Genomic DNA, 18,196 nt, shown 5'->3' with positions numbered 1-18,196 from the left:
CCAACCTATGAAAACCTGCAGCTGCGTTTGGAACGGTTAGAGTGTGGCTATTGTTGACGCTGTAACAATGTCTGGGCGTGACAACAGAAGTTTGGTCAACTGGACTGCGTATGGGGACAGCTTGGGCTCCCTAGGTACACGTGTGACGTAATTGGAGAGATGGGATTGTGACCGATGCACGCATGTGGAAATGTATGTGGCTCGCATCAGAACAACACCAGCATGAACATGTGTGCTGTGTACTTCTTCCCCAGGATAATAAACAGCAAGACATAGATAAGGTCTTAACCCTGCTCCACTTGCCAAATAAAAGCAGTTATTGTTGTTGATATTATATTGACCATCCTGCAATTACCTCATATAATGAATTGAAGTCTAAACAAAGATGTAAGCTAAAATATATCCTCTTCGGATATAATGCTTTCATGTTTCCTTAAACTTGGATAGAGCTGTTTTTAAAAGTAAGTCAGCAGTAGCTGACCCAAAGGGGCACAAATTGAAACTACTTGACTTTTTAAAAATGACTTTCGGTGCAAAAAGGAGTGTCATTGGACCAGGTACGGTTGCAAAGCACAGGAGGTCCTCATGCAAAGATTGCCAGTCCTACAGCAGCGATTCTCTACGATGTTCCCCCAAATGCGTGACCTTCCCACGCGTTGATCTGAGTGCTGGAGGGAATGTCTTTTTGTTTGTTTTGCTTGTGCTGGCAGTGCTCAAATTACTCTGTATGTTATCTACTATTTTAAACTCATGAGATAAAATAACTATTAACTCAAATTCTCCCATTCATGAGTACTGTTATCAACATGTGTTTGGACTACTTAAGTCTAGGGACAGCCACAGAGCTATAAATAAAGAGCGTGTAGATTCTTGCTCGGTGACTGTACTAGTAATCGTCCTCCCAAATGATTCCAATTAGCCTGAGTGTAAGTGGAGGGTGGTTATGGGTATGCGAGGATCCACTGAACTGGACTCGTTTGTTTTATTCAAGGAAAGGGCAGCATCCACAGTTGACCACAGAGGAAACCCTCTAAAAGACTCTGGCTCTTTTCTTGAACATTATTAAGTTTTCATTATTCTTTTCTTTGCCAGAAGTGTAACGATTGATATTTAATAATTGAAGTGTAATTATTTCCCAAATGTGCTTCCACTCGATGAAAAGTAGAGTCTAATCTAATAAGCACTTGCCAACTACCTTTTCCTCTTCTCTTTAACTTTCTTTTAGGACTCAGCCCAAAGCCATGTTTGCACAAGTTGAATCTGATGATGAGGAAGCAAAGAATGAGCCAGAATGGAAAAAACGTAAAATCTGAAGAATTGCATATGAGAACTGTTTGCATGAGGGGGAGTGTATTGGATAGGTTTTTTTGTGTTTGTTTTTTTAAATGCAACGAAAAATACACTTTTTGAACAGATTTTGTCCTTTGCCTTATTGAACCATTTAAAAGATAGGTAGCTACCCTTCCCTGAAGTTTTGCTTATGTTTTCTTATCTACAACTATTAAACTGTATTATAAGTAAATCAGAAACAGATTCTTAGCCTATTACCAAGTACTTTAGGTATTTGGAAACTTTATTCAACAACCATTGGTCTTGTGCAGATTCTCATAACCTGGGGGAAGGGAATGTACATTGGGATGTACATCTTGAGCAATCCTAGCAGCGGAATATGAAAACAGACATCAAACAGTTTGCTACTTCTGTGTAATATCACAACAGTTGTTTACATAACTAAATAATTCGGCTGCGTTCAGACTAAAGCACTGCCACACGAGGAAAACACGTGCATCTGGTGACCCTTCTACAGCAGAGTCCAGTGGTTAGGTGTTAGGGAGCAGGCTTTGAAGTCAGACCCCTGTGAGTTCAAGTCCTGCCTCTGCTCCTGCTGTCTGGGTCACCGCGGAAGAGCTGTTAGATTTCTCTCTTCTGGCCTCTGATGATAATCGTACTGCCCTCATAGGTTTGTTAAAAGGATTCGATGAGACTCCTTGTAGAGTGTTTAGCATAGTACCTGGCACACAGTAAATCTACACTCAATATTTGCTGTTTTAAAATAGAGTTAAGGGTATCTACGTTGCCTGATTTTGATCCGTATTAAATTGGGTGTAGAAATGCTTTGTAAATGTAAGAGCTATGTAAGGAGAAGACATTAAGAATCATTCTGAAAGATCCTTGTGCTATAGTGACTAGAAAACTAAAACAAAAGTTGGCAGTTTGTCCAAAGTAATGACGAGCCAATAGGATACAACCCTGTGGACCGCTTTCCCGCAGACGTGGGGTGGTTCTGCATGTCAGAGAGCTCCTGCTGGACAGTTCCGGCGTTTCCGGCGTTTCCGGGCCCTTCCTTCCGCCTTCCTGCTCTCATTTGTCTAGTGAATTAAATGATTACAAAAGTGAGTGATGATCCAAAGCACATGTCAGAAAGCTCCTGGTTCTATAGGCTTCACATAACATCCCTTCCCCAAAATCTTCTTTAATGCCCAGTCACACAGCTTTCTTACCTTGGCAGTTCTGGGTAGTATTGGCATCCTTCCATAGATTAAGTCCTAAAAACCATCATTCTCATCCACTATTCTGTCCTTTTTCCTTTGAGCTCCAGTTAACCCCTCCCTCATCCCTTGTCACTTAGCTTATAGGTTATAAGAGGAAGAACAAACATTTGATGAGTAGACCTACCTACTAGCTGATGACTGCTATTCTGAGGTCTTTACCTGCATTAGCTTACTTCATCCTTACAAAACCCCCCTGAGTGGGTACAATTGTTAAACCCACTTTACAGATGAGAATAAAGAGGCTCACGAAAGCAAATAATCTGTCTGAGATCACATGAGGGAGCGCTGTATGAAGACACCCAAGATCCCTAAACATCAGTAATTAACTGCCCCAAGTTTCCTATTCTTGTGTAAGTACCTTCATCCAAAATCAATTACAGACCAATATTTTATTCCAGCTGTTTAGGATTTGTAAATTTATTGCTTCTTGGATAAAATTTACTGAAAACATTTCATATTTCCCCCCGGCTCAACATAAACATTGCACCATATGGAAGTATTCGTCTTGTTCAGCCAGAAGTGACAGGGGAGGGTGGAGGGAGGAGTAAAACTCGATCTTAGTGGTCTTGGCGGGGTCTGCGATGACATAAGGGGAGAGAAAGGCAAATTCTGCACGAAGATGATTTTCTCATCGTTACCCACAACACAAGTGGCCCTTCTCATGCTTGACATGATCTATCTCACTGGAGAGAGATTTAGAAACAATTATTTTCTTCCACACAAGATTGGCAAAATACCCGTAAGTATTTCAGTCTCGATTTTGGTGAGCGAGGACCTTAGAACCGGGGCTGGGCAAGTAGTGGTGCTCATTGGACCCGTAGTTGCATCACCAAGACGGACATCTCTCGAGGCCCTCGCCCACCTCGCACTCCTCAGGCCTCATTACCTTACCTCACACAGCCTCGTAGTTCCCGTCTTGGTCAACTACATTTCTCTTGGCTCAAATAAGGAACCTGGAAGTCATAATAATGACCCCTCCCTTCCCCACTCCCCCTCATTTAATCATGTGCCAGTTTCTATTCATGCTCTCTTCTGAATTTCTTATATTTGACCTTCATTTCTTTCCCTGCTGCCCTGCTAGAATTTGGACCCCTTTCATCCCTCCCCAGGAGCCGCCCTCCAACTGGTCTTCCTGTTTCTCATTTGGTCCTCACCTAATGCATCAGAGTTAGCTTTCTGAAACCCTCACCTAACACATTATTGCTCTGCCTAGAGTCTTCCAGAGGCTCTGTGTCAGTAGTTTGCTTTTTTTTTTTTGGAATGGCACCTAGGACATTCAAGATTTGGTTTCTCCCTGTCTTTCCTTTCTTGCTTTAACTCCTGCCCTCCTGCTGATCTTGCACATGCTTCCTAGGTCCAGCCACGTTGAACCAGACAGTACCATGTTCTTTGGCATCTGAACGCCTTTCCACATGTTGTCCCTTCTTCCTTCCTTGTCTGCCTATTTTTTTAAAATATGGGGGTCAGTTCCCCTTTCATGACCCACCCTGGAAGACAGTTGTCCTCCTCTGCCCTCACAATTGCTTACGTATGTACCGCTCCACTGTCACCTTCTTTTGAGTCACATTACAAATGTGCACATGTGCATGCTTGTGGGATGTAGGTTGTAAAAACTAAAGTGCACTGGGTTCTGTGAATATTCAGTGACTTTGTTTAATGAATGATGGGAACCAGAATTTATTCACATGTGTAGTCCTAGACCCCTGGCCCTGAGAGAGGGTTTTAAAAGGTGCTCATTAAGTATTGGGCAGAGGAACAGGGGAGCGGGAGGAGAGGATAAAGAGCACCGGGTACAGGAAGTATGTCTGCCTCGTGTGTGGGCAGGAGGGTCACTGGTACCGAACCTTGGTCTGTACCCAGGCTGCTTTGCGTTTCTCTGTTGAGATTTAGTCACATCACTGTTGTGATGGCAAAGGGAAGAAGCAGGATTGTAGACAGTTGTGTGTGTTCCTGGCATGGCCCAATAGGACCTAAGCCACCATGACATCTTCAGGCACTCACCTCCTGTCCCAAGTCACCATAGATCCGAGCTCTCTCTAGTGTGGGGGTTTCTGAACCTCAGAAGGTGTCTCTGAAGCCCCCAAAGTATGCAGCATACTTTGCTTATGCTCATGTACATACACATTTTCTGTAGAGAGGATCCATAGCATTAGTTAAAATTCTGGGGTATTGGGTATTGTTAGTAGGCCTAGCATCTCCCAAGAGGATTGTATAGAATTGGGCCATTCAGACTTGAAAACCAAGGCAACCCCCTTCTCTCTCTCTCTCTCTCTCTCTCTCTCTCACACACACACACACACACACACACATACACACACACACACTACCAAACTATGAAAACCTCTGACACACTGGTTCCCATTTCATCTTAGGCAGTTAATCTTACGCTTTGTAGTCAGACCTTAATATTTATCCTTTGAAAGGTTATTAGCCTTCTGTTCCATCAAAAAGCAGAGGTCAGCTTCATGATTCCTAAGATGGGTACTTGTTTAGGTAATCTAAGCGCAAAATGAGATGTGCTAATTTGAGAAAAGCTTTTCAGAATCAATATGACCATATCAGGTAACTGTGAGCCCTTTATTGTTTAATGACCACTGAGTTAGATGTGGTGGGAGAGAGGGAAGGCAACTGGTGCCTGCTTAGATGCTTAGATGTACACACACAGCTGCTTAGTAGCCCTTGAAAGCTGGTGAGCTTCACTCATTCATCATTCTTCTTGTACATGAGGAGATCAGGAAATGGAGCGTTGTTAACAGACACCTTTTGAAAAGTATCTGTAGTGGGGCGTGCCACAAATCACCATGACCAGTACTCTAATTTTTCCTTAATATCCTCACTAGAAAACTGAGAGAAGAGCAGGCCAGGAGCAAAGTGCCCAAATATGAGAGAATGTTGACTTCTCATGGTAGATTAAAGATGACCAAGGTTCTTTGACATAAGAGGATCACCTCCCCTGAAGCTGAGCAGGCTCTGTGATAGCGTGCCCAGTGCTATGCTCGTTACCAGGCCAGGCACTAAGAAACTTGCAGGTTCCACTTCCTTTCTCTTGGAACACCGGTCTTGTAACCCTGCCGCCATACATACTGGTGGGAAGCCCAAGTAGCTCCCGGGAGAGGCCCACCTGGAGGAGAACTGAGGCCAGCAACCCCAACTGAACTCCCAGCTAACAGCCGGCACCGGCGGCGTGTTATTGAGCTCCCGGGGAAAGCGGATCCTTCGGGGCCAGTTGAGTCACATCAGCTGCTGTTGCAAGAAGCAGAGATGAGCCAACCCCTACTGAGTCTGCCCAAATGGCAGATTAGTGAGAAAAAGAAGTGATTATTGCCATTGTAAGAAGTTGTATTGTTTGTTATGCAAAATATATCATTGGAACAACCTAAAAGACAAAAATCATTCATCCATATACAGACAGTGCTAATACTTCCCAATTTTTTCTTTAATGTATAATTTTGAGATTTATTTACTGTTCTTTTAAAAACAATTATATCTATTAAAATTGTATATTTTTCACTTGTTACACAAACATGTACATTTTCTACATTATTATAAGCCTCATATAATTTTAGAGGCTACTCAATATAGAAGTAACTCCTATACTAACCATTCTCTTAGAATTGGTTACCAAGGTGGAATTATGGAGGAGCAAAAAGAATGATTCATATTTGCTTTGATAATAGACTCGTTATAATCTTTTAGTTACCTTATCAGTGGATGTGCGACTGGAGAGGACAAAGATGATTTCGGGAAATATTCCTGGTATACTGGGTTGAGTAGTATTCTCTCAAAATTCCTGCCCACTCAGAGCCTCAGGATGTGATCTTATTTGAGCTTTTGTACATGCGATTAGTTAAATTATGATGAATTCATAGTGGAGCAGGGTGGCCTCTAAGTCCCATGGCTGGCATCCCCATAAGAAGGTCGTGTGAAGACCGAGAGAGGCACACACACCGAGGGAGAAAGACCAGGGGAAGATGGAGGCAGATATTGGAGTGATGAAGCTTCTAAGTCAAGGACCTCCAAGGATTATTGACAACCACAAGCGGCTCCGAGAGGCAAGGAAGGATCTTTCCCCAGGGCCTGCAGAGGGCACATGGCCGCGTTCACTCCCTGATTGCAGACTTCTAGCCTCCAGAATGCTGAGAGACTACATTCCTGTTGTTTAAGCCCCCCAGTTTGTGGCGGTTTGTGAGGGAGTCCTGGCAACACTTGGATCCAGATGCAGACTCCACATGGCTGCACATCACAGTTCATTAAGGGCTCAGGATAAGAAAAGAAACCCACAAGAAGACTTTCGAGGTCCAGCAGCGAAGTTTAGAATCCTGTTCTCCTCCCCCACCCCACCCCACCCCAGGCCTCAACCGTCAGTATGGACTTGACTTACTATGGTGGTTATTTTAAGCCACTAAGTTTTGGGGTAATCTGTTGCACTGCAATAGACAGTTAAAACAGCTTATACGTTGAGTAGCTAGGGTGGACTCATTAAGATTTTGTTTTAAGACAGTGAGGTCACTTGGCTTTTCTTGATGGCATGAGGGGACAGATTTTATTCTACAGGATGGACAGACTGTCAGGAACCACTTGGGACCAGCTCAGAGATCATAGCTAGAGGACATCATTGCAATAGTCTTTCTTTCAGTTCTGCTGAGTCAGCACAGTTGCTGCCCCTATTTCATTTTCCCCTCAGCTGACTTGGTTGGACGTGGTTCCTGAGCTGCTTGGTCTTATCCCCCATCCTCGGGACAGACAGATGTCCAGCACTGCAGCCTCCTACTCTCAAGTATCCATGAGGTTGGAATCCCACAAGTAAGTTTTCCTCACAGCTTGTTTTATTCGGGTCATCTCTGGCTGAATTGGGATGGTTTTGCTATTTACAGGTCACTTTCAAGTGTGGTGGCTGACAACTGGACTCTCCCCTCAGATCTGCCTGGCAGAGCTGATGGGACCAGATGGCTGGTGCTGCTCCTCAGATCTCTGAACTTGATCAACCATGGCAAAAGATAAACGTAGGATGGAAGGGTGCTTACTGCATTCATCAAGGAGCTTAATCATTGCTATGGCTGGTGTCTTGGAAGCAGCATGAAGTATGAAGTCAGAAGTTTTGGGTTCATGTTTCTCCTTTGCTATTTACTAATTGTGCGAGTTTAGGGAAGTCAGATAAACTGTGAGCCTCAGTTTCTTCGTCAGTAGAATGGGGACAATATTAATCACCCAGCCTTACATGCAGATGGATAAGAGAGAGAGAGAGAGAGAGAGAGAGAGAGAGAGAGAGAGAGAGAGAACGAACTTTACAAGCTATGAAATGTTAATATAGTTGTTGGCTCTTGTAGTTATCCTATCTAATAAAAGAGTAATATGCAGATTGACCATCACTCCAATACACAAGATGGCTGCCCCCATGTGGTCAAAGATCCTGCCCTCATGTGGACACAAGATGGCCACCACAAGATGACCAGCAGGGGAGGGCAGCAGGGAGGGACCAGGCCTGCAAGGGATGGCAGTTGGGGGTGATCAAGCCTGCAGGAGAGGGCAGTTAGGGGTGACCAGGCCAGCAGAGGAGGGAAGTTTGGGGGCAAACAGGCTGGCAGGGGAGCAGTTAGACATCAATCAGGCTGGCAGGGGAGTGGTTAGGGGGTGATCAGGCTGGCAGGCAGAAGCGGTTAGGGGCAATCAGGAAGGCAGGCAGGCGAGCAGTTGGGTGTTAGCAGTCCTGGATTGTGAGAGGGATGTCCGACTGCCCGTTCAGGCCTGATCCCAGTGGGGTCCCAGACTGGAGAGGGTGCAGGCTGGGCTGAGGGACACCCCCGCTCCCCTGTGCATGAATTTTGTGCACCGGGCCTCTAGTTTATTATAGTATCTCAGGGAATGTTCGTGAAGGGCATATTCTTAGAAAACAAGCCCAAATTCATATTAGCCCCATAAGTAAGAACCACTGTGGTAGCAGATAGGACACTCTGCCCACAGGGAGGATTTGATTCTGTGAGTTTGAGAGGTTCTGTCTCCTGGGGAAGTTACCCAGGCTTTGGTTAAGGTTGTCTTAGGTGGACTCTGGCCTGGTTGATTCAGTTTCTCACGGACCCCGCTGAGACCCTGGTCTCCCTCCTGCTGGCCTCACTGTTGGCCATGCGGACTCTGACCTCCTGGTGCCGGTGGTGACAGCATCGAAACCTATCCAAATTTAGAAAAGTGGGAAAGTTATCCTCTGCGTTTCTCAGAGGCTATTTTGATGCTGCTTTTTCCTTCTTTGCCCTGTTTCTCCCCAGCATTAAAAAGGGTCGTGTTCGCTTCGTTGGGTGCCATGTGGTCTTTCCTTTGACTCCGCTGCCTCTTGTTTATGAAACACAGTGAGTCAACCGTGACAAATGGCCAGCAGCCATCTGCCTCCAAAGGACAGAGACTTTTTTCTTCCCCTTATTTTGTTTTAAAAATAATAAGATCTTTTTCCTTGGGGGGGAGGTGGTGGTGGTGGTTATTATTCAGAGATACATAGCATCGAGAAAAACTCTGAAGCCAGGAGACCTGGGTTCCAACCCCAGATCGGGCAAGTTACATGAGCTCTCCGGAGCCTCGGCAACTTGGGGGATGTCAGGAGTCTGAAAGCCCGTTGCAAACAACGAAATGCAACACGGATGGTCTTATTGTGGCCTCTCCTTCCCAGGCACCCTCGCAGGGGGAGCGGGCTTTTCAGAGACTCCTGGGAAATGCTATATCAGCGCATGTGTGTATTTGATCTGCAACAAGAAGGTCCTGAAGACCCCGTGGCGGATTTATTTTTCACCTGAAAGATGTGCAACCCTGCTTTTGAGATCTGGCCCCTGCCTGCTCAATGCCCTCCAGCAGTTGTGGCCCCACCTGCAAGTTTAAGACTAGACTAGACTGTGGCCCTGAGTCTCCTGTCGATCTACCCCAGTGGCCCTGGGTCTTATTCCATCCAGCTCTAAGGCTTGCTGGACCCCACAGGGTGACTATCTCTTTTGCCAGACAATGTGGGCTCTGGGCCAGATGTGTGACCCTAGCCAGCTGTGTGCATCCTCCAGGACCTTTGTCATTGTGAACAGTCCAAAGCAATGAATGTTATTCTCTTAATTTGTGTGTAGTTGGCTTTCCATGTTTCCCCTTCTCTGAGGGTCACAGGAGTGTAAACAATGGGAAGACAGAACAGCACATGCACATGTCACTGCTTTTCTCTCTGAAAGCTGCCCCGCACCTTTGCCTCAGTGTGCCCGGACGCTGCGGCCGGTGGCAAAGCAGACACTTATCAAGCAGACGGTGTTTGACCCAGAAGAGTAGTGTTGCAATTGGGAGGCCAAGGAGATCAAGGACTGAGCACCCATCAGTTATCATTAAGACCTATCATGTGTCATAAAACCCAGAGAAGGCGCAGAAGGCGGCCGGGATAATGGGAAGAGCGAGGCTGTAATGAGAGACTGGTGGGCTCGAAGGGACATTGGAGACCCTCCCCTCTGGACCCCACGTTTGGGCAAATGGAGCCCTGAGGGGCAGCCACCTGTGACAGGGCACACTGTCAGTTAATGGCAGGGCTGGGACCATAATAAAGATCTTGGATAGCAGCCTGGGTTCCCTCGCTCCACTCTGCTTGGGGGTCATTGATTGGAAGGAGTCCCAGCTGTGCCATGTACTGTGTGACCTTGGGCAAGGTTATTTTACTTCTTTAAGTCTCAGTGTCCCCATCTATAAAACTGAGAAGTTAATACTTCACTCATGGGCTGTTGTCAAGATTAAATGAGATAATTAATATAAGAAAAAGACTTAACCAGTGGCCAAGACAGCACTAAATGCCCAGAGAGTGACCGTTATGGTTACACGAAGGGCCGGTATACCATAAAGAACAATACATCAGTCGCGCTGTTGCGACACAGATTTGGCCTAACTAAAATGGATTTCCCCACAATTCTAGACGAACCTTCTCTCAGCCTGGTTTGCCTCCCGTCGGCCTTGGAGTGGCTTTCAGAGGTGGGCCTGGATTCTGTCTTCCTAACGCAGTCCACGGAAACTGAAATCACTCTCTCCATGTTATCTTGCCAACTTCCTCAGCCGTAATTAGTCATGTGGGAGTCTTTTCGTTAATGTGAGCCTTGTGCTTAAAATTCAGATGGTTCTTAAATTAAAAAAAAATAAAAAAAGGACAATGGAACCTGGCTGGAGTGGCTCCATTGGCTGAACATTGTCATGTGCACCGAAGGTTGCAGGTCCGATTTCTGGTCAGGGCACATGCCTCCTTGCAGGCTTGATCCCCAGTCTAAATAAACAAAAATAAAGACATTGGGAATCCAGAAATGAAAGACTAGGTTTTTTTTGTACTATTATTTTAAAATATATTTTTATTGATTTCAGAGAGGAAGGAAGAGGGAGAGAGAGAGCGAAACATCAATGATGAGAGAGAATCATTGATTGGCTGCCTCCTGTGGGGGGTGAACCCACAACCTTGGGCATGTGCCCTTGAACGGAATCGAACCTGGGACCCTTCGGTCCGCAGGCCGATGCTCTTATCCACTGAGCCAAACCAGCTAGGGCTGAAAGACTAGATTTTGAAGATTTTGAGTGTAGGTCACTCTTGATCTTTGGTCTCCCTGATATCTTTCCCTTTTTCTCTCAATCTCTGTTTTACTGTTGTTTTTTTTTAAAGCCACCAACGATTTCAAGGCTGCTCCGGAAGGAGGAAGGGAAGAGGGCACTCAGCCCCTGGCTTGAAGGCAGCATACAGAGGCTCCGGGGCTCAGCCAGGTGGGCCGTGGACCCACGGGCTCAGGCCCTGAGTGGGAGGAACAGGCTGCTGGGCCTGCATGTGAGGAAGGAGCGGAGTGAGGCACCGGAAGGCCTGGCGGGGGATTAGAAGGGGCAGCTGGCTTCCCTTTGGCTCTGCCCCTCGCTCTGCCGCTTGGCAGGGCCCAGCGTGTGAGCTGCGGCAGGTGGGGTCCATTTTGACTTTCCGACGAGGCTGCAAATCCTGGGGCCTGTTCGCACGGGGGTGTGCGAGGGTGGGCCGAGGTTTCTGCAAAGCCCGCGTTTTCCTCCGGGCCCTGGCCCTCAGAGGCAGGGCAGAGGAAGAGTTGCTGTTTTGTTTCTAAAGAAACCGAGGGACGGGGACTTAACCCGACTTAAACCAGCAGGTGTGGCTAAACCCTGGCGTGGAGCGTCTGTGCGCCCCATGGTAGCGGGTATGGCAGTGTTCCTGAACATCCTGTTAGCCCTCGGACGGAGGGAACGTGATCTGGTCCTAGGAAATGCGCCCCGAGAGCCCGCAGAAGTCAGAGCCGTGACGGGGGTGGAGGTCAGGCCCACGGGCAGCGCCTGTCGGGGAGGATGTGAGTGTGGCCGCCGCATTGCTGACCTCTGGCTCAGCCCCTTGCTGGAGCCGTCTTTCTTTGGAAAGGGGGAGCTGGACCCTGCTCCCTCCTGAAACCCAAACGCCATCAATGCCTTCCTTCTCCGGCCGCCCTCTGACAGCTTGCGGGTCCTACAACTTGCTGAAGGCTTGTCGCCCGGAGGGGGCTCTCTGGGTAGAGACCGCTATGGATGCAGGCTTCCCGTGTAGTCTCGACATACAAGGGCGGCCCAGTGTCAGGAGAAACGGATTCTAGAACATTAGACTGCTTCCGTGTCCCTGGGACAAGGATTAGCAATGCCAGAACCCGGGCCCACCCAGTCGGGTATGTCCTTGGGCAGAGCCCAGGCCCCTGCATTTGTCCCGGGGCCCCAGGGGTCCCGAGAGACTCTGACGCAGGAGGTCATGGACGTGCTCCAAGGCAGTGTACAGCGTGCATGTTCCTTCCGTCTGATGGGAACCGGAGGAAATCCGGGACACGTGGCGCCTTCATGACCTTGGCCGCGAGGTGGCTGGGCTGGATCCCCAGTGCGGGGCAGCAGGAGGCAACGGATCAATGTTTCTCTCTCATCAATGTTTCTCTCTCTCTCTTCTCTCTCTCTCTCTCAAAATCAATGAAAACATATTTAAAAAACGTGTTTAATGTCAAATCAAATTAGAAGTAGATGAGCAGTAAAGTGCCTTCTTTTCAGAGCTGCTTACACTTCTGCAGCATGGTGCTGCGTGCTCAGGCGGGGAGGAGAGGGCCTTTTTATAACTAAGGGGACGGGAAAGAGTTGCTTACTTTTGCAGTCCCCGCACATTAAGATAATGTGGTTTTTTTTCAACTACTGACTTTCATTCCAGAGACATGTTTAAATCCTCTGCAGTCGGCGTCAGGTAGCCGTACAGCTAAAATAACACTAACAAGACTAGTACATCATCGTGTTGCACCTCTCTGTGCTTTCTGCGACCAGCCTGCTTGCCGCTCCTTCACCAGCTGCCGTCCAGGTGAGACCTGGCGGCTAGCTGGAGAGGAACCGGTGGCGGCTCCTCCGGAGATGGCTCTGCCTCAGGGACACCTGTTGGTTTTACTGGAAACAGGAGGGCGGCCGCGCTGTGAGCCAGAGGGCGAGGGCAGGCAGGGACCGGAGCCCATCTCCAGGGCGAGGTGCTTGATCACACAGGGGTGGGAGCGCAGTGCCCGTCCTCCCATCTGGAGGACAGCTGCTGGTGGCAGGAGCTAAGGACGGGGTGAAGGGAAGTGATACACCCCGGAGAGCGGGGTGAGGCGAGGAGAAGAGGCTGGGCCCGGCCAGGGGCCCGCACGGCCTCTGTCCTGCTCTGTCGGACAGGGAGCTCCGTGGGACTGCCTCGTTGTGGGGCTCAGTGGGTGTCCTGCCCGTTGGTCCCCGGCTCTTCCTCCCCATGATCACCCACATCCACCCCTCTCTCCCGGCCCTGGCTAATGGGTCACGTGCTGGCTCCTCCCGCTGGGTTTCCTGGGAGGGTGGAAGGCAGGCAGGCAGGCAGGCTCTGTGCGAACTCCCCTCCCTTCCCTACACAGGTGGGACTCACAGCCCCCCCCCCCCCCCCCGCCCCGCATCCTCCAAGGGGAAATGCCCCAAGACCCAGGTGGATGCCTGGAACCACAGACAGTGCAGAGCCCTGTCTGTCCAGTGCTTTTCCTGCACACACCTTCTCTCCTCAGGACGCCTCGGCCGCTCTGGGGCCGCCCTGAATTGCCAGCCCCACCGCTCCGGAGCTCTGCAGCCATTAGTAAGGGAAGGAGGGGTGACTCGGACACAAGACTGCGGCCCTAGACGGCCACTCAGTGACTAATGGGCGGCAGCATGTGCGTCGTGAGGATGCTACGTCCCAGGTGGGATCGGGGGCAGAGCAGGATGGCACCAGATTTCATCCCGCTCCCCAGAACGGCGTGAAATTTAGAACATGAATTGTTTTCTTTCTTTTTTTCCCCATTTTTTTATTAAGGTATTATATGTGTACATATCTTACCATTGCCCCCCCAACCCACACCCATACATGCCCTCACCCCCCGGTGTTTTGCGTCCATTGGTTATGCTTATATGCATGCATACAAGTCCTTCGGTTGATCTCTTATCTCCCCCACCTCTCCCTAACCTTCCCCCTGTAATTTGACAGTCTGTTTGATGCTTTACTGCCTCTGTATCTATCTTTTTGTCATCAGTTTATAATGTTCTTTATTATCCCTAAAGGAGTGAGATCATGTGGAATTTTTCTTTCATTGACTGGCTTATTTCACTTAGCATGATGCTCTCCAGTTCCATCCAGGTTGCTGCAAATGGTAAGAATTCCTCTTTTTTATGGCAGCGTAGTATTCCATTGTGTAGATGTACCATAGTTTTCTAATCCACTCATCTGCTGATGGGCACCTAGGCTGTTTCCAAATCTAAGCTAGGGTGAATTGTGCTGCTATGAACATAGGGGTGCATATGTCCTTTCTGATTGGAGTTTCCAGTTTCAACACGAATTGTTTTTCTCTGCAATTTTCCATTTAATGATTTCTGACCGAGGTTGACTGCAAGTCATTGAGCGGTGGAAGGCAAACCACGGCTAAAGAGGGACCGCTGTCCTGCTCCCATAGCTCTCACACATCGCATCCGCCTGGGCCTCTCTCCCCAGGAGAACGGGGACCACGGGATGCCCTTGGCCCTACCCTCTCCTCCCGTGTCCAGCCAGGACCTAGCCATGTCTGACAAATGCAGTCGGTTCGGTGAGTGTCGGCTGCAGGAGGCAAATCCAGGCTGGGCCGGAGGCGGCGGTGCCAGTGCCGCGTGCCTTTCCACCGCTGAGTGCCTTTCCACCGCCGAGTGCCTTCCCACCGCTGCGCTGCTTTCCGGATCCGGAGCCCAGCTAGGCCGCGAGGTGCCTGGGGCAGGGGCCTGGGGGAGGTGCCTGGGGCAGGTGCCTGGGGCAGGTGCCTGGGGCAGGTGCCTGGGGCAGGTGCCTGGGGGAGGGGCCTGGGGCAGGTGCCTGGGGCAGGTGCTGGGGAAGGGGCCTGGGGCAGGTGCCTGGGGGAGGTGCCTGGGGCAGGTGCCTGGGGAAGGTGTGGGGAAGGTGCCTGGGGCAGGGGCCTGGGGTAGGTGCCTGGGGCAGGTGCCTGGGGCAGGTGCCTGGGGCAGGTGCTGGGGAAGGTGCCTGGGGCAGGGGCCTGGGGAAGGTGCCTGGGAAAGGTGCGCAGGAATGAGGCGTCCGGGGAGCAGAGGGAGGCAAACACGACGTGAAACTGCCGTCGCTGAATGGCTTCAGAGCCTGGAGGGTGTGTGATCCTCCGATACGTGTGTGATTCTCAACGTCAGGCTCAGACGTGCTGGGCAAATCGGAGCATATCATTCGTGTCAGCTATGGCCATCGATACCCCTTCTCGGATTTGGCACATACCCTGTTGCCACTGTTGGAGTCCTTGCGACGGTGTGTGAGTTCTGGCCGTGACCTCGCTCAGAGCGAGGCCACCAGTTCCCCGCACCGCCGCAGCGCCGGGGGGCAATGAGGAGACGAGGTCAGGCTGGCCACCGGGCAGATGACCCTGTGCTCACAGAGACTCGGTTTCCACACTCGGCCCCTTACAATTAGGGGGCCTTGGGGAAGTTCTTTAACCACAGCCATTAAGACCAGAATATCAGGAAAGAAAGCGGCATTCTCCTGGCCAACCCATGTGGGCCGGCAGGTGCGTGACTGCCTTCCCGCGTGTGGGGTGCGCACCTGTCCCGTGAACTTCGTGACCTCCCTGTCCCCGCTCTTTGGGGCGTGAGGGGAGGAGGCTCCAGGGTCAGGCCTGCTTTTCACTGCTGCTTCCGGAGTTTCACACGCTGGACAGCCTCGCCTTGGGACTCGGGAGATTTATGACCTCGTTAAGCTCCTTCCACATTTTCTCCCAGATATCAGCTCAGATTCAAAGGCCCGGCCCGGGCAGGTCCGCGCCGGCTTCCGCACAGTTGCTATTGTGCCGCTTCCTCGCCGACTATAATTAGGTGATTGTGTAAGGAGTCGGCCGCACGCTGGAGAGCGACTGCATTTGGCCATGATGTCACTGCACCGGCCCCTTCTCATCAGGTGGCCTTCCCGGTGCGGGTGGAATTCCGCGGGGATGAAATCAGACCTGCGCCGAGCTCTCCCTGGAGTAAGATAGCACTTGGGATGAGCTCTCGGGACAAGTGCCTTTACATGCCTGAGATAATGATGACATAAGAGCTGAGGGTTCTGGGAAGTCCCCGTTCTGGCTCTCCAATCTCGACAAGTCCCCGAGCCTCGCGGAGACTCCCTGGCGATTGGGGCTCATTGTACCAGCAGCCCCAGGAGATAAAACTGGTGTATAAGCTGGCTCCCTCTCTCTCCCTTCACACCCAGTCCGTGCCCACATCCTAAGCCAGTGGTCGGCAAACTGCGGCTCGCGAGCCACATGTGGCTCTTTGGCCCCTTGAGTGTGGCTCTTCCACAAAATACCACGTGCGGGCGCGCACGTACAGTGGGATTGAAACTTCGTGGCCCATGCGCAGAAGTCGGTTTTCGGCTCTCAAAAGAAATTCCAATCGTTGTACTGTTGATATTTGGCTCTGTGGACTAATGAGTTTGCCGACCACTGTCCTAAGTGGTCCACGTCTTAAGTATCTCTCAACTCCTCCCACGTTTCTCTCTCTCCGTGGCCACCGTCCAGTCCCAGCCACTGTACTGTCCTCTCTTGCCTTGGACCACGGCCCTTGTCTGTTGGCTGGTGTCACTGCACTCACGCCCCCACCTCTCTGCGCCATAGGCATGTGGCTTCCACAGTGATCTTTCTGGACAGTCACTTGGAACATACCCTCTAGCTTAAAACTTTCCAGGGCATCTCTGTGCTCTTAGGGTGAGGCCCAGATTCCTCATCTTGACCTACAAGACCCCGCCTGATCTGGGCCTGTCCGTATCTCGAGCCTCAGGTCACGTCACTCTCTCCCCGGCGACCGGCATTCCAGCCCAATCAGCAGCTCAGATACATCCAGAACACTCCTCCCTAAAGACCTTCGGATGTTCCTTTCGCTTAGAACTTCCTGTCCTGGATCTGGCTTTTCCTGAAGCCGGCCTACCCCAGGATGTGAGGCAATCAGTTCTCTTCCATTGTGTACAGCAGCTGAACTTGAGTTTCTGTTACTCGGAACCCAAAGTCCTGGCAAATGCAGCTGCCTTTTGAGCATCTGCTACGGGTGAGGCACCTTCTTGTGGCTCTCCAGGATTCAGAGAGGAGCCAGACACGGCCCTGCACTCAAGGGCCCCTGCACCCCTCAGCACATGTAGATCAGTGTGTGATCACCACAAGCAGAGCGCCAGGCCCTCCGCCTGATCCACGCCCGAGGAGCACGGCTGACTGCAGGAGCACAGGGAAGAGGGATGGGTATCAACTGGGGAGGACCCGGAGCGCTCCAGAGACGAGGGACCTCATTCCCCACGGAGAGGAAAGCTTGGGCCAGGGTCAGCCGTGGGAAGTATAAAAACCGCACTGTGTTCTTTGAGGTTCTGGAGGTCACCCCTAGAGACTGAGGGCAGAGGTTGGGGGACAAAAAGAAAACGAGAGAAAAGATGTGTTTGAAACAAACTGTGGAGGCTCTGATGGGCAGTGTGGGGGATCTGCCTGGGGTCAGGACGGTGGAGGGGATCTGAGTGGGGGGGGAAGGATGAGGAAGATTGCTGTGGCAGCAGTGAGCAGAGCTGAGGTGGGGGGAGGGGGAGGGGCGTGGGCCAGGGGAGGGGGGGGGGGAGGCAGCCAGTGCCGTGGTCTGCTTGGACCTCAGCGCAGGCCTGGGAAGGGCCCGACGGAAAAAGAGGGCTGGAGGCGGTGGAATCCCAGCCTCGCCAGCATTCTGCAGAGAGGCTTTGGCCATATTTGCTCAAGAATCTTCCTCGTGGTCTCATCTGAAAGCCATACTTTTTATTTCATGCTAAACATTGTCAGAGGGAGCACTGGCAGATCGTCCTGAGCGGGAGCCAGCCGGCCTGGCACGCACACTTCTAATGGCATTCCAGCCCGCGGGGCCTGGCACACTCCCTCATCCCTGCCTGCACCGCTCCTGCCTGACCCAGAGCTGGGTGTCAGGAGGGAGCGGCTATCCCCCTCGGTGACCTTCCCCGCAGAAAAGGCCCAGGACGAGACTCCAGCCCTCCCCCACACGAGACACATACAGTTTGGTCTTTGAGGGGTGCCACGGCTGTAGCTTCAGACTCGGTGCTGTTCTGACCACCCTGGTTCCTCTCGCGTTCTCTCCCTCGTCACGCCCAGTCCTGGGGCACGGCCTGCCCCTGCTAACTC

General features: G+C 50.6%; 1 protein-coding gene across 2 annotated transcripts in view; it reads left to right on the top strand.

Moving 5' to 3' along the window:
* The window catches only part of WDR70 (WD repeat domain 70), a 173,354-nt gene extending 171,939 nt beyond the window's left edge, over nt 1-1,415 (top strand). For both annotated transcript variants that reach the window (XM_008155589.3, XM_054715315.1), the window contains exon 18: nt 1,226-1,415. In XM_008155589.3, the coding sequence (XP_008153811.1) occupies nt 1,226-1,313 (88 nt within the window). In that variant the 3' untranslated portion in view covers nt 1,314-1,415. The remainder of the gene's footprint in view (nt 1-1,225) is intronic.
* Nucleotides 1,416-18,196: the final 16,781 nt, after the last annotated feature.

The sequence above is a fragment of the Eptesicus fuscus genome, chromosome 4, assembly GCF_027574615.1.
Source record: "Eptesicus fuscus isolate TK198812 chromosome 4, DD_ASM_mEF_20220401, whole genome shotgun sequence".
Lineage (NCBI taxonomy): Eukaryota > Metazoa > Chordata > Mammalia > Chiroptera > Vespertilionidae > Eptesicus > Eptesicus fuscus.
Note: the sequence above shows the minus strand (reverse complement) of the source record. Positions and strands in the feature narration are given on the sequence as shown.